At 38.7% G+C, this 13,356-nt stretch overlaps 2 protein-coding genes across 2 annotated transcripts; both read left to right on the forward strand.

The window, feature by feature from the left end:
• The first annotated feature begins 2,640 nt into the window (after window positions 1-2,640).
• tmtops3a (teleost multiple tissue opsin 3a) lies at window positions 2,641-9,123 on the forward strand. Its single transcript, XM_035668709.1, has 4 exons — window positions 2,641-3,028; window positions 4,558-4,886; window positions 8,204-8,437; window positions 8,724-9,123. The coding sequence occupies exons 1-4, from the start codon at window positions 2,641-2,643 to the stop codon at window positions 8,946-8,948; spliced, it is 1,176 nt and encodes a 391-aa protein (XP_035524602.1). The 3' UTR covers window positions 8,949-9,123.
• A 1,635-nt stretch (window positions 9,124-10,758) lies between these two features.
• cd40lg (CD40 ligand) lies at window positions 10,759-12,503 on the forward strand. The gene is made up of 4 exons (XM_035668710.1): window positions 10,759-11,004; window positions 11,504-11,540; window positions 11,650-11,748; window positions 11,876-12,503. The coding sequence occupies exons 1-4, from the start codon at window positions 10,804-10,806 to the stop codon at window positions 12,241-12,243; spliced, it is 705 nt and encodes a 234-aa protein (XP_035524603.1). The 5' UTR covers window positions 10,759-10,803; the 3' UTR covers window positions 12,244-12,503.
• The last annotated feature ends 853 nt before the right edge of the window (window positions 12,504-13,356 follow it).

Here is a 13,356-nt window from a genome sequence, read left to right on the forward strand (position 1 = left end):
ATCGTTCTATTGATTTGCTCTGTATGTTCACCCTGTTGAAAATATTTAATGTCATCTTTGCAAAGAAATAGCTTCAGAGCTAGAAAATAAAGCTGGTGTGGTATTTCTACCAAGTGTTGCAGACGTCAGTGGGTTTCTATTTCAATATTAAATAAAAGGGGAAATGATCTTATTGTAGTGACTGTATTTACATTATATTGTTTTTTATAAAGGTTACAAGCTTGACAAGAAGAGTAATATATAAATTAGGTATTGGCCTTTGTTTTATCATTTACTTTCTCATATGCAAAAGACTTGACAAAGGCTTTATGTTTCTTTTTTCTTCCTCTTTTGAATAAAATGTGCTTCCTTTAGTCACAGCAAAGAAGCTGCTATAAGAAGCCTTGTTTGTTCTTGGTTGTCAGAGTTTCTCTACACTCTCTTGCCAGTCTCTGTGATCCTCCTGTGGCTGTATTTGAAAGATGTAGATCCTTTAGCTTTGCTCCAGAGTCACAGAGGTAATCCATTCCAAACAAAACAATTATGTGTTATGTGCAACCATCCTGTTGTTCTTGACTAACCTGAGGAGCAACGTCTGTTCTGTTATAAAATATAATTCTCTGTAGCTGCGGGAAACGTATGTAAAAGGAAATCGTCATCCTGCGTATAATTGAGATGTTTCACACAATAATAAGAAAATAACACAACTAATAAAGCAAATATCAAACACACCCACACATAGAAAATGTTTCTGTTGTTGGCTAGCTGATACAGATGTAAAGAGAGGCAGTAAAAATGCAGCACACAGAATAAACTTTCAAGTTTTCCAGCTCAAGCTCATGACACCAAACACTTAATTCCTTTTTGCCTTATGGGCTCACATCATTGTAACAGCTATATATTGAAGGGACTTATTGTTTGCAATTTAAGAATCTTTCTGGTATCTGTTTTTAATTGTCATAGAAAGGAGATTGGTAGCAGGTGTTGAGGAGGAAGTAGGCCAACTGCATTTCTCAAGGAGGCAGGCACACAGACTAGAAACCATAATCCCTCTTCCTCCCTTGTATCAGGGTGATCTGAGGCTCATATGGGGGAAGAGGATGAGGGGATTGGGTTTTCAGTGTTGACTCTTCTATTGAGCTTTCAACAAGCCAATGATGGTGATGGCAGAGCGAGAAGAGGGGGCATTAAGTGTCCATGGTTGCTGCATGTAGTTTCCAGTGACAGCACTCGAGATTTATAGAGATCTCCTGATGGCGGCGTCAAAGAGCAGAATGACATTAGTCCTTCCAGTCATGTATCCATTGTAATCATTACACCAACCTTTATGTTTTATTATTATAATAATGTCTGTGCTATCAGTGTTTTTGTCCTTTGATCTGAGTCTAATCTGTTTTCAATTCTGATGAAAAATTCAGTAGTAAAAACAAAGAAGAAAATGCACAAAAAAGAGACTGCATTTTGCTTTGGTATTAAAGGACCAATACTGGTGTTTTTGTACATTTACTACAAGTTATATATACTTTACTCACCATTTTCCAAGGCATTTTGTTGTGTTTTATATTTGTCAGGGTGCTTTTTTCTGTACTTAGATGCATCCATTTGTTTTATTTCCCTATGGAATAAACATTTACACTGATTTAAAACTTGCTTGAGTGAAGTAAACCATTGTTGTGTCTGCTTTTGCTGTTGTAGCAAGTTATAATTTCATGGCAATAGGGATGGAAATGCAGATTACTTTACTGCTATAACATGCAACAATAACTGAACTTACATCTTAGACTTAGATTTTCAGCATGGATTACCCATCATCAATCCAAGATCACATAATGCATAAATGAATGGCTCACTGTCTGCCTGTGAGAACTATTTGTAAAATGGTTAATGTAATCTAAATAGGATAAAACATACACAAATACTGGAATGGTCCTTTAAAGTTATTGTGGAAGTTAGTTTATTGAATAGGAGGCTCTGCAGAAAATAAAATGCTGAATATGTCTGAAACTTTCTTTGTTGGAAACTTACTTTCTGCTCAACTGAAACAGCTGTTTGCAGCTATACACAGGAGCACATCGAGCAGCAATGAATATGAAACGCACAGCTTAGCAAAATCATGCAACCAAAGTTGGTATTTCTGGAGCGGAACGCCCCGAGTAATTCTCTCCAGTGTGACTGAAAATTTAGACCTTCATTGTGGAAAATCGGTTAATCTGGCCTATATCTGCAATGAAAAATCCTCGAATCCAGTGGAAGTCGGTGTAACTGTGCGAATTTGATTCACATCTCAAGATGAGCTCAGCACAACGCCTTGAAAGGCATTGCATGAGCAGCTGGAAAGCAATAAAATTGGGGGGATTTACTGTATTTATGCATGCCATTGTGATCAAAAGGACTCATTATAAGAACTGGAAAGGTTCTAAGAAAAAAAAAAAAAAACAGTGAGTGTTGGCGCGTGGTAGGGGGGAAGGGTGGAGGTGGGCTATGTACATACATTAAAGGGCTGCAGGTATAAAGAAGTGCACAGGGCACACTCTCTCCACACTCTCATACTTGTGTTGTATCGGCCCTTACAGCGTGTGGAGCTGCTGAACTGGGACTGTGCAGTGTGTTTGCGTTTGTGTGTCCAGTTCCTCTCCAGCCCTTCGCTCTCCTCTCCTTGCTATGGTTGTCCACATACGCGGTTGTAATTTCAGCACCACAGACAGCTCTCTGTCCAGCTCCAGCCTCAGCACTGACGCCTCCACCCTGTGGGACTCCCCGGCGCCCCAAAGCCCCGGCGGGCTGAGCCGGACCGGCCACACGGTGGTGGCAGTATGCCTCGGCTTCATTTTAGTGGCGGGGATCCTCAGCAACTTCTTTGTTCTTCTTGTGTTCGCAAAGTTTCGCTCCCTGTGGACACCTATCAATCTCATCCTGTTGAACATCAGTCTGAGCGACATCCTCGTGTGCGTCTTCGGGACACCTTTCAGTTTCGCTGCGAGTCTGCACGGGAGGTGGCTCTTCGGGGACCACGGCTGTAGGTGGTACGGGTTCGCCAATTCCCTCTTTGGTGAGTGACATAAATATAAATATGTAACTTTTTATGGTCTTTACTTCTTGTTTTACACCCACGTGCGTTGAATGTGGGACGTTTTGTGATGATTTATGAAAGTTAAGTGACAGGTAACCTATTTGAAGATATTGGATAATCTGAAATCTGGACCTGATGATGGCGCAATATTAAGAAGTCAAGTAATCACCAAAGTTAATAAAGGTCATCCCGAGGGGAGCATGAATGTCTGAACCAAATTGCCTGACAGATAATAAAGTGTTTTCTCTTTCTCAAAACTACAGATTTACCAAAATCATTCAGGATTCAGTAAAAGAAGAAATAAACCCACCCACATTCAGGTGAACCGAAGTTAGTCACAGAACTGGTCTTCTATGAGTCAGTAATGTTTTTACTGTCGTTTCTGAGACCACATTCAGTACCTCCCTGTCTGAGGTCTGTTAGGATTGACAGCAGAAAGGAGGCACATGCTTACATAATGTTATATGACGGTCACATACAATGCGGGTCATTGGGAGGGTCCTGACACATAGAATTAAAGTAAATACTTTTTGTCGAAAGACAGTTTTCCTCTATACAGTAAAAATAACAAAAAGCACACATTAGTAGTGACATTACAAATTCTGCTGAAAATATTACCTATCATTCTAAAGCATCTACTTTCACCATTTTCATTTAAAATGTTAATGATTTCTTCACTTAAAGCTGCAGTAGGTAACCTTTATAAAAATATATTTTTTGCCCTATTTGCTAAAACTTTCATTATATCCTGACAGTACATGAGACAGATAATCTATAAAAAATATCAGGTTCCTCTGGTTCCTCCTAGTGCTCCTAAATGCATTTGCAAGAATCCACTGGGCCTGAACAAAAAACAACCAATCAGAGCTGAAAAAGATAGCTGATTGTTGAGTATTATTCTCAGTTTGTCAAATAAAGACATATTTGATGATTTGATAGGCCGATTATTCTGTAGCTACTATAACTGTTATGTATCCTTTCCTAAATTTCCTTAGTCACCATTGTCTTTTCTAAATCTTAACACATTTCTCCTGTCCTAAATGACAGCAAATATAAATAAAAACCAGTACTGACTTAAATTAAATAATTATATTATGTTATTATGTATAGAATAATGCAGTTGACTGTCTCTTTTCACATACTCCCTGAAATACCAATAACTTCTGAAATTTACAGAATAAGCCAACATACCTTTTTATTTCATTAATCAATAAAGATTAGATTGTAACGTGCATGAAATAATGACTTTTCTTTGTTTGATATTGGTATTACATATCGACCACTGGCTGCCCAGTTCTCAAAATATCAGCATTAGCATCGGCCTTTGAAAAACCTGTATCGGTAGACAACTATTAATTAGTTTAAGAAATTCATAGCTGCTCTCTTCCCAGTAATTATTTTGTTATAAATGGTTTCACACTTTTGGACAAGGTAAAGGCTTCACACCTCATTTACACTGAATTAAGTCTTATATCTACTTTGTGTCTTCTCCTCTTGTGCTCTTTAAGGGATTGTGTCCCTGGTGTCCCTGTCTGTTCTCTCCTATGAGCGTTACACCACCGTGCTGCGTTGCTCAAAGGTTGACATCTCAGACTTCAGGAAGGCTTGGTTCTGCGTTGGAGGCTCCTGGCTCTACTCTCTCCTCTGGACGCTGCCGCCCTTCCTGGGTTGGAGCAGCTACGGGCCTGAGGGACCCGGTACCACATGCTCTGTCCAGTGGCACCTGCGCTCACCCACCAGCATCTCATATGTGTTGTGTCTCTTTATCTTCTGTCTGCTGCTGCCCCTTCTACTCATGGTCTACTCTTATGGCCGGATCCTGGTTGCAATCAAGAGGGTGAGTTCAAACTAATCTGTCATCAAGACATGTTGTCTTGACAGCATTTGTGAGTTGAATGTGTCTGACACAGGACTAGAAAACACCAGATACAGTATAATGTTTACACCTCAATTAATGAAAACTATTTTGATTCACATATTCATTGATTTTAAGGTTTTTCTTAACTATTAACTAGTTCTTTATTATAAAAATACACAATGTTTAATAAATAGATTTTTCCACAGTATGTTTTAGAGGGCACACAAACACAAGATGAAAACAACATAAAAGAAAACACATATATATAAGCACATTATTTCTCATTTATATAAGTAAAAATGGGAACACCCTTTTACCTAAGGAGACTGAACAGTAGATGGCAGCTCAGAGTTGAGAGTTTTAATCTAAATTTAGATACCTGTGTCAATAATATGCAGACCATGTCTGTCTTTGCTGACAATTAGGAAATGTGTTTCCATTATCTCTGTCATTCCTGAACTAGGGTTTCACAGTAAATCCACACTGAATGTGATGAGAGGCTTTACTTTCTGTTTCCATTAGAATTCATGTGTTCCCCTTTTTAAGTCATCAGTGGTTCACTTGTCCCTCTTTCTTCGTGATATAATTATTCCACCAAAATATGTGCAAATCTAGCACTGCTATTGTATTTGATATGGCTGGACACATTGTATCATCATTGACATTATTCTCTGACAGTAAACAGTACAAGCATGAACAAAGGTTCATATTTACATGTATAGAGCTGTAATTTTCTGGATAATGTGCTCAAAGTGCTGCCTTTCACCATGTCCATCTGTTCAGCTATGAAGCCTTAATAACTCTGCTAAAGTGGCCGCCGTTGTGGTTCTTGACCCCGTTGTCAAGGTGTTCTTTGCACATGAGATTGTGGTTCAGAGGTTGACATTTGCCAGACTCCTACTAACACTTGGTCATGTGTTTCAAAGGTAATTTTGAGGAGCATCAAGCCAGATAATCCCAGAAGCCACAGCTCTGTTTTAACAATCTTACAATCAATGTATCCAGCAGGCGAAGGAATGAGAGGCAATGTCTTCAGGGGACTGTATGGTGTGCATCTGGGCTGGCAATGACCACCTCTCTGTTTCCAGTGACTCATCCCAAGCCTGGTGGGGCTTACGTAAACCTACTAATTGATAATTAAGGGCTCCCAGTCACTCATTCATGCACTTTGTAACTACTACACCTATCAATGAATCACCCAGGAGGTATTTTTAGATTGTGGAAGCAACCTGTTACTATTGGATACCTGCCATTATACAACCACCTCCATTTTTTCCCCCAACTCTGTGTACCTGATGGAGTCAGAGCCAAGAAGGGCTTTGCAGACTTGATTATTGTTACAGCGAATGGGGGGTCAGCCGCACACCAGTCGCCCTCCAACTGAAAGCCCCGCCTTAGGCTTTTCTTAGAAACTGAGCAATCAGTCTGCGGATCATTCTGCTGGCTTAAACTGACACGTCAGAAAGTGAGATGACATTTATATCAACAGCATCAGTGTGGCTCAAGCTTGGATTTCTATTATCTCTGCATGACAGCATCACATCTTCACCATTCCATAAATGATGCCGTCTATAAAGTTTCTTCTATGAAGTCACAGATTTACTGATCCATAACTGTACTTGAATTGACAATGGGCATATTTCCTAACACAAATATATATATATATATATTTTTTGTTTTTTGTTTTGTTTTTTTTGTTAAAAGACTGAAAAATATTTTGATTTATTTGTTGGAGCACAATTCTGCAGTGCTCCTTGGGTTTATCTGTCATATTTTAGTCTCTCTGTTCAGATAAGACCGAAACATGCATTACATTTTCAGTTGCCAGTGTCATCTAGCTGTAACGCTTGACAGATTTCCAAGTCAGTAATATTCAAAACAGAACAAAAGTTCAGTCATGCAGATGTGCATTCTGGGTGGACATTATCAGAGTAGTTATTACATTTAAGAGAAAGAGCAACAGCGGTTATGACCAAATATCATAGAAGGTGAAGTGTAATTGAGTGTGTGAGAGATGTGCAGTAATTTGACAGAAAGGACAGGATCTTCTCTTCTGGAGTACCAGGCAGACACCCTCATTTATTCGTGAAACAACGTGATGAGCATGAGAGTGGTAATTACACAATTACACAAGACGATGACCACAGGGGTATGAAATCAATACTGAGGAGGTGACAATCACCACTCGGTTTATGATGCATCTGGGATAATTTTAGCTCCCTGCAGAAGCCAGCAGCAGGGATGGATGTAATGAAACATGTTGAAGTATGTATAGTGGCCTTACAGCTGCTGGCCACACTTTAGTATATTTTAATGACTGTTTCTATGGTTACTGTGACATAACCATTACTGAGCAGTCATTCACATGTTATACTACAAGTCGGTTTCGACGATTTTCACCACTTTGTTACCTTGATACATACATAATAATTATTGTACAGCAATTTTGAAACATTATTTCGTCCCTGAAACAGCGAGGGAACAATAAATGAACATAAAAAGACATAACAACATAAAATTGTTGGCTTTTCAATACACAAAAGAATTCTGTCTCAAAGAACTTGCCCCGAGTTTGAGCCTTTTTAGATATTAAGGTGATCCTCTGATTTTACACATTAAATGTACTACAAGGAGTTTATTTCAATTTAATATTAATGCCTTTATATGACCTACATAAACAAACAAGACCATCAACGATGCTAGGCTTAATAAAGACATGTTATGTTTGACCCCCACATTATGAAAGTACCCCTTTACCGCACTATATGTTGAGTTAGTCTAATTGTATTGGATCTTAGTGTATGCATTGAATTGGATCTATTCCCCGAAATATTTACATGTATGTTTCCATTAATCACCTGAAACTAAGACTCGTCTGTCTTTGTAACCTTAGAATCTGTTTTTGTCGCTTTCCATGGAGGTAGTTTCTCCTTTACACTTGGAAAGGGAGGGTGAAGGCCGCTAGATGACACAAAATCCTACACACTGTGTGTCACAGTGTCTTTTTTGATACTACCACTGGATGGCACTAAAGAAATAAATGTTTGATTACTACACATAGTGGGTTTCTGTTTTCAATCACAGAACAAACTGAGGATATCCAAATAACACAGAAATGCATGAGGGAGAAGGCATGAAAAACCTACCACCTACTTTAGAACCTCAGACATCATGTGTTGCAAATGAAACTAACTTGATCCATGCCTTTTCTTTAGCTGTAACTCAACATTATAAAATACTTGTCAAGACAGATTTAACCTCCTCTGTACCTCTTTCCTGCTCTCTCATGTCTCCAGGTGGGTAAGATCAATCTGCTGGCAGCTCAGCGCAGAGAACATCACATTTTGGTGATGGTGTTGGCCATGGTGTCCTGCTACATGCTGTGCTGGATGCCCTACGGTGTCATGGCACTGATGGCCACCTTCGGTAGGTCGGGACTTGTCACTCCCATTGCAAGCGTGGTGCCCTCCGTCCTGGCCAAGTTTGGCACCGTCGTCAACCCCGTCATCTACGTGTTTCTCAATAACCAGGTGAGAGCCGAGCGCTGATGAATGATGACCCAAGGTTGCTTTTTTTTTATAGCATTTGTTACTAGATTGAAGTAAGTTATGTAAGATCTGTTGGTTGAAGTGCATATGACTGCTCAGTGGGGAGGCGTGGGGAGTGTTTCATCTGTAGATGGGAACTCAATGGCACCCAAGGCCTCTGCGACACTGAGGATGCAGCACAGTCACTGTCAGCTTGGTGTCTTTTGACCTGTAAATGACCACATTCATGTTTACAGGAAATGACCATATGTGTTGTACTTTTACACAGTTTTATAGATGCTTTGTGGCCTTTGCGAAGTGCAACACAGAGCCGCAGTCTGTTCAAGGAGAGGAACACCCAACTCGAAGGACACAGTACTCTGGCAACTTCCCCGTCCACAGACAAACCTCCCTCAGCTCTTCACAACCTCCAATCCTCAGCAGTTGCAGAAGTGCTGCCTTGTGCAGCCTGCCCAATGACTGCCGTACTCTTGTTGTCCACTACACTCCATAAAAGCTTTTTATCATTTAATCTGACAGACTGTGAAAGTTAAAACAAATGTTTCTGAATTATCGTCTAGAATCCAAAGTGCAGGTAAAGGACCTCAACACATCTCTCAACACCCTGCTATTGATTTTACATATGAAGATGAATGTCACTGGCAGCTCTTTTGTAACATTTGAATGTAAACTCAGTGCCATGTAGTTCAGCATGCTTTAATGCATATATTTAATTTGGCAAGTGTCAGTGTATATGTTTTGAATGAATGCTATGAAAATACATGTATGTGTTCGCTACAGGTTTACCAAGCAGCCCTCTGTACTCTGAGAGACTCAGAGCACATACATCCAGATGCATATAAAAATCACAAATCAATGAATGTCTTTCGTGGTTTACATAAAAACAATGTCTATTCCCATTTATCACAAGTGTTTTTGATTTTGAAGTTGTTGTTTTTATTGTGTCTTGATCTTATGAAACAGGAGTATTGAATTCAACATAACATAGTTATTAATACAATATAATGCTGTGTTATATGGTGATATGTAATGTAACACACAGATATACTGATACAATTTCAAGAAGATAACTTTATACTATTAATTAAATGATCACATTGTTTGGCAAAAGTTAAGACAACAAAGTAGAAAACTGATTATTATACCTAATGTATAATCAGTGTATTTGTACATATAAATACTCTGTATGTGTATATTTACACTATTATAGAAAAATAATGAGCCTACCTTTCTTAACAATTTTACAAAGTGCTTTACAAAAATAAATAACTAAACTAGGATAAACACAATAACATTAAGAATAAGGAATAAATAGAAATAAAAACAGTATAAATAAAAAACACACCAATCATTTTCAAAAGCTTTCACAATCATCTTCACTATCTGTCTGTCTGTCTGTCTGTCTGTCTGTCTGTCTGTTGCTACAGTGCAGGACTGACAAACAACCTATTATGCAATCTCATACAGGAAAAACCATCGCTTGACAACAACGTAGTCACATCTGCTAAGTTGCAAGCCAAGTTTCTATGCAATGCTCTGCGGCCTACTGTGGGAATATGCCACACAAAAGACGTTTCACATTAGCCTAAACTGACTGTGCGGGCACAGCTTAAAACATTAGTGGGTCTCTACCACAACCAAGCAGAGCTTACATATACTGCGGTTGTTACCAAAGTTAGTTAGGTAAGACTTCATCATGGGTCTGAGTAAAGAAGTTGAATTGAGTTCAGCAAAGCTTTCAGTAGGCAATATTTATCTAGAATTTGGCCATTGCTTGTTAAAAGGACAATGTGTAGGAAATGTGTTATTTCCTGCTTCTGATGTGACTCTTCATATCAATGTCTCATATCTATTTGTTGCTGTGGTCATTTGTGTTGACTCCAGCTGTCTCAGAAAATACCCAGCAACAAAACTGAATGTGTAATTGCATAGGTGTTTTCCAATATCACCTATACTAATACAAATACTATTATAGTGCTATATGTCACACTAAATTACATACTAAACCTCATCTGAATTTGTTTTTCACAGGCCAAAAAGAGAGGTTTTGCCACTTTGACATAGAAATATTGAGTAGTACATGGCCACATGTCATCGTGTGGCATTTAGGAACATATATGACAGAAAGGAAGGAGAAAGTGCCAAAAGGCAATTTTGACATCACACACACACACATTCACACGTGTACAAATAAAGGTCACGTCTCTCACAGATCTGCCTGTTGAAGAGTTAAAAGCTTCCAGGAAGTAGCAAGAAAAAAAACTCAGCTGCTTAGAGAGTACCCGTTCAGAAGTGCATGGCATGTCAGGGACGCCAGGCCTCTCTAGGTTTTGCCACTCCACTCCACCATGATCAACACTTACCAGACCAGCCTGGCTCCTCCGCCGGTGCCTCCACGCCACAGCAGGTCTCACCCGGTCCTCATCCCGGCTCCACTTCCATCACAAGGCCACAGCAAGTCTCTCCTCAGGTTTTTGGTTGGCGCAGTGTTGCTGCATATATTCCTGTCAGTCGGAGGATTCATCTATCTGTACCACAATGGCAAAATGGTAAAAAAATGTCTATTATACATTAGAATATTAAGTACAGTTTAGATGTACAAATAGTTGGTGGCACTGCTGCTTGTATCAGTACAGTATTTATTCAGTAATCTTTCAAGAGTAGTTAAAATATTTCACTTTGCACCTACTTTATAAAAGTGTTTGCTTAAAGAAAAATTACATATTATTATTAAAAATGAGAAATAGAATACAACAACATAGATTGAAAATATTGAAATAGATCTGTGTACAGTGAATCTTCTGATGGTTCACATATTTTCTGCTCTATGCAAAAATATAACCGTCAAGTCAATGAAACCGTGCTTGAAGCACAGGAAATGCTTTTGAAAAAACAGATGAGGTATAATATTTATAGCACACTGTGTTGTCTTGTCACAAGATGAGCATTGTGTAAACATAGAAAGATATTTATAAGGTGTCATAAGAAAATATACATTAACAAATTGTTCTACTTGTTCCTGATATTCTACTTTTCTTCATTACGTAGGGCCTACAGGGAAGACTTTCCTCAGCAGAAGGAACTGGTACATTCATTTTATTTATTTCTTCCTGAAAGCCATATTGTAAATTAAATTGCATACAATAATCCAGTCTCAACAGAGTCTCTGACCAGATGTTTGTTCTTTTTTTCAGCGGCTCAGCTTTCATCAGAAAAGCAGGAAACTTCCTCTAAAATCTTGGCACGCATGGTAGTTGAGCAGCGCCCACATACACCAGCACAGCTTCCGACACGTAAGAAACTATGAATATATATTGGATTTTGGACTTTTTAAAAATGCAATAATTAATAGACAAAAATCTGTTTGGCAGTAAAGTGTCCTCAATAATGTTTCTTAAACATCTCTCCTTGTCTCTCCAGCGGGTTATCTCCCGTGGGACATGAAGCACTCAGTTCTTAGGGACATCAACTACTACCGCAGAAGTTGGTTGACTATCCTGCAGCCTGGTGACTACTACGTCTACTCCAGGGTGACCTTCTCCAAGGGCGACTCTCAGAGGCCGCTGGCCAGCATAGTCAAGCTGAGGGAGAATGAGACAGGAGAGGAGAAGACTGTGATGCAAGCATTCTGCAACCTGAATGACAAGAGTGGGTCAATCAGGTGCACAGCCTCGCAGGGAGATGTGATCACACTGAAGAAAGGAAACCAGCTCAGTGTCTGGGTACAAGACCTTTCACTGGTGAACTACGAGGAAGGAGCCACAACATTTGGGATGTACAAACTGTAGGACTATATAAGCACATACATGGACCTAAGCTGAAAAGTGGGAACTCATTAAGTGGATGGAAGCCACTGAGAACACAGTATACTGGATAAGTAATCAAACTAATTGTTTCTGGTCTTTGTTAATCAGAGACAAAGACCACATTCCTAAACTATAATTTATTAAATCAGATAAAATGTTTGTGTTTTTTTGTGGTAGTATTGTGAATGGTTAGTGTATTTATTAATGTAAATGAGAATGTGTGGCTGTGAAATGAAACTCGATATTTAATCCAAAACATTTCTTCTCTTCTCAGTTTGTCTTGCATCTGACTCATTTTCAGGAGTTAGTTAGACCCAAAGGATATTCACACATAAGACACACATATTTGAATGTTTTTAAGTGTTGCATTACACAGCTTATCTGTGTGCATGTCCAAGTATGGGGCACATCTGCATGAAAATGCAGAAGATCTTAAATGGTATAAAGGTAAGACATGCAGCATTGAGATGCTCCATAATTCAGAATTATGATCAAACTTAAATTTGCTCTAAAGCACAAAAACCCACTGCGGCAGTGTTTCAGGCTCTACCACAATGGTTTTAAATTTCTAGGACACAGAACATACTTAGCGAAGATGCATTTCCTCATGATGGTAAGCCACAAAAAACATCAACAGATGTAGGTTACCACTCAAGAAGAGCAATTAGACATATATCATCATCATTTTGATGAAGTATCTAAAGAATATGAATCCAATTACATGGTGTTTTTAGGGGTACAAGAAAGATCGTAAAGGAAATATTTGATTATTTTAAGGACTACAAAGGGAGCTACAGATTTTCCACTTTTGTGTTTTTCCTTCCTTCCAGGATGCCATTGGTTCCAGTTCATTTCCATATGGCCTATGAATCATTTATCAAATCCTCGAAATGTATCTGAGATGTGTAATCCATCACAGTAAACTTAAAGTTTTTATTCCTGTTCATTATTACCATGACGTGATACAGTTTAAATGATTTAAACATAAAACATAAAATATTGACACACAATTGTGGTCATAGCATTCACTGATATGTCTTGCTAGAGTTGCGTAATATAAGTGTCTGCCTTTTTCATACTGTATAAGGAAAAATA

Source organism: Morone saxatilis, unplaced genomic scaffold (assembly GCF_004916995.1).
Source record: "Morone saxatilis isolate NCDOM2014 unplaced genomic scaffold, NCSU_SB_2.0 Contig22, whole genome shotgun sequence".
In the NCBI taxonomy this organism is placed as follows: Eukaryota; Metazoa; Chordata; class Actinopteri; family Moronidae; genus Morone; species Morone saxatilis.

Bases quoted from the DNA above. Each gene is read 5' to 3' on its own strand.
- tmtops3a (XM_035668709.1), top strand. From the start codon at position 2,641: ATGGTTGTCCACATACGCGGTTGTAATTTCAGCACCACAGACAGCTCT. The intron at 4,887-8,203 runs GTGAGTTCAAAC...TCATGTCTCCAG, and splicing joins TCCTGGTTGCAATCAAGAGG to GTGGGTAAGATCAATCTGCT. The intron at 8,438-8,723 runs GTGAGAGCCGAG...ACTTTTACACAG, and splicing joins ACGTGTTTCTCAATAACCAG to TTTTATAGATGCTTTGTGGC.
- cd40lg (XM_035668710.1), top strand. From the start codon at position 10,804: ATGATCAACACTTACCAGACCAGCCTGGCTCCTCCGCCGGTGCCTCCA. The intron at 11,005-11,503 runs GTAAAAAAATGT...TTCATTACGTAG, and splicing joins TGTACCACAATGGCAAAATG to GGCCTACAGGGAAGACTTTC. The intron at 11,541-11,649 runs GTACATTCATTT...TCTTTTTTTCAG, and splicing joins TTCCTCAGCAGAAGGAACTG to CGGCTCAGCTTTCATCAGAA.